Consider the following 2,500-nt stretch of genomic DNA (forward strand, 5'->3'; position numbering starts at 1 on the left):
ATTCCCTCACATAACAACCACAGACAAAGTCAAAATTCCCTCACATAACAACCATAAACCAAGTCAAAATTCCCTCACATAACAACCACAAACAAGTGTCAAAACTCCCTCACATAACAACCATAAACAAAGTCAAAACTCCCTCACATAACAACCACAAACAAAGTCAAAACTCCCTCACATAACAACCACAAACAAAGTCAAAACTCCCTCACATAACAACCACAAACAAAGTCAAAACTCCCTCACATAACAACCACAAACAAAGTCAAAACTCCCTCACATAACAACCACAAACCAAGTCAAAACTCCCTCACATAACAACCACAAACAAAGTCAAAACTCCCTCACATAACAACCACAAACAAAGTCAAAACTCCCTCACATAACAACCACAAACAAAGTCAAAATTCCCTCACATAACAACCATAAAAAAGTCAAAATTCCCTCACATAACAACCACAAACAAAGTCAAAACTCCCTCACATAACAAGCATAAACAAAGTCAAAACTCCCTCACATAACAAGCATAAACAAAGTCAAAATTCCCTCACATAACAACCACAAACGAAGTCAAAATTCCCTCACATAACAACCATAAACCAAGTCAAAATTCCCTCACAAAACAACCATAAACAAGTGTCAAAATTCCCTCACATAACAACCATAAAAAAGTCAAAATTCCCTCACATAACAACCGCAAACAAAGTCAAAATTCCCTCACATAACAACCACAAACAAAGTCAAAACTCCCTCACATAACAACCACAAACAAAGTCAAAACTCCCTCACATAACAAGCACAAACAAAGTCAAAACTCTCTCACATAACAACCACAAACAAAGTCAAAACAACCATCCTACCACCAGGCATGAGGTGGCTTGCCTTCATCCTGCTCTTCAGTACAGCGAAGTCACGAGACCTTACAACCTCACTCCCCGACATCGATGTGGCTTTGTCTTCTCTCGATGTGTACGCCCATCCAGCCCACACTCACGTCTCGGTGTTAGATCCGGAGGGCGTTTTCACGGTGTTTTGGACGCCCGGCGCAGAGGTGGGTGGAGGTTTTTTTTTATGCGTCTAACATATGTTAGTTGGTGAAAGTAGATCGGTTTAACAAGGTAAGTTCGGGAATTCTTTTCTGGAAAAGTTTGCCAACTTTATATATATATATATATATATATATATATATATATATCATATATAATATATATATATGATATATATATAATATATATAAAAATATATATATATAAATGTATGTATATACATATATATATAAATATATACTTATATATATATATACATATATAAAATATATATATATATATACATATATATGAATATATATATCACTATATATAATATATATATATATAGCATACAATATACTGAACTATAATCAATAAGATGTGGTGTGGTTTGTGTGTGTGTGTTTGTGAAGGTGTTTGTGTGTGTGTGCCATATATATATATATATATATATTATAAATATATATACATATATAATATATATATATATATATACATATACATATATATGTGTGTATGTAATATATATATGTATATATATATATATTATATACACATATATGGCGCTGTGTGTGTGTGGTGTGTTATTATTAATAAATATAACAAATATATATATATAAATATATAATATTAAATATATATATATATATATATATATATTATATATAATATTAATATATATATATATATACTATATTATATATATAGCTATATAAATGATATAAATAAAACTATATTTATATATAATATAATATATATATATATGTGTGTGTGTGTGTGTGAGTGTGAAGCTAGTGTGTGTGTGTGTGTGTGTGTGTGTGTGTGTGTGCATATAAATATATATGATATTATCATATAAATATATATATATAAATATATATATATATATATATATAGTATCAGCCAATATACAATATATATGTGTGTGTGTATGTGTATATAAGTAATATATAATATAAATTATAGTCATATCTATATATATATATATATACATCTATATATGCGTGTCGTGTTGTGTATATAATATAACTATATATATATTAATCTTAATATATATATATATATAAATATATATATATATATAATATATATATATATATATGTGTTAGTGTGTGTGAGGTGTGTGTGGTGTGTGTGTTGTGTGATGTGTGTGTGTGACCGTGTGGTGTAAAGTTTTTAATATATATTTTTAATATAATATATATATATATTAATCAATATATATATATAATAATATATTCCCTATATAGTGTCATGTATGTACTATACACAAACACAAACACACACACCACACACACACACAACACACACACACACACATCACACACCACACACACATATATATATATATATAAGATAATAGATAGATAGATAGATAGAATTAGATATATAGATATATAGATTTACATAATAATATATATTATATAAACATATATAGTATTATATATATATATATATATATATATATA

The 2,500-nt window shown here is 27.8% G+C and overlaps 1 protein-coding gene across 1 annotated transcript in view; it reads left to right on the forward strand.

The window, feature by feature from the left end:
* LOC122261101 (DBH-like monooxygenase protein 1) overlaps positions 1 to 2,500 on the forward strand; it is a 23,961-nt gene that overhangs the window by 6,116 nt on the left and 15,345 nt on the right. Inside the window, exon 2 of the mRNA XM_086540387.1 lies at positions 870 to 1,054. Within this exon, the coding sequence (XP_086396513.1) occupies positions 872 to 1,054 (183 nt within the window). The 5' untranslated portion in view covers positions 870 to 871. The remainder of the gene's footprint in view (positions 1 to 869; positions 1,055 to 2,500) is intronic.

Source organism: Penaeus japonicus, unplaced genomic scaffold (assembly GCF_977035675.1).
Source record: "Penaeus japonicus unplaced genomic scaffold, GWHDUDI00000001_assembly GWHDUDI00000010, whole genome shotgun sequence".
NCBI lineage: Eukaryota > Metazoa > Arthropoda > Malacostraca > Decapoda > Penaeidae > Penaeus > Penaeus japonicus.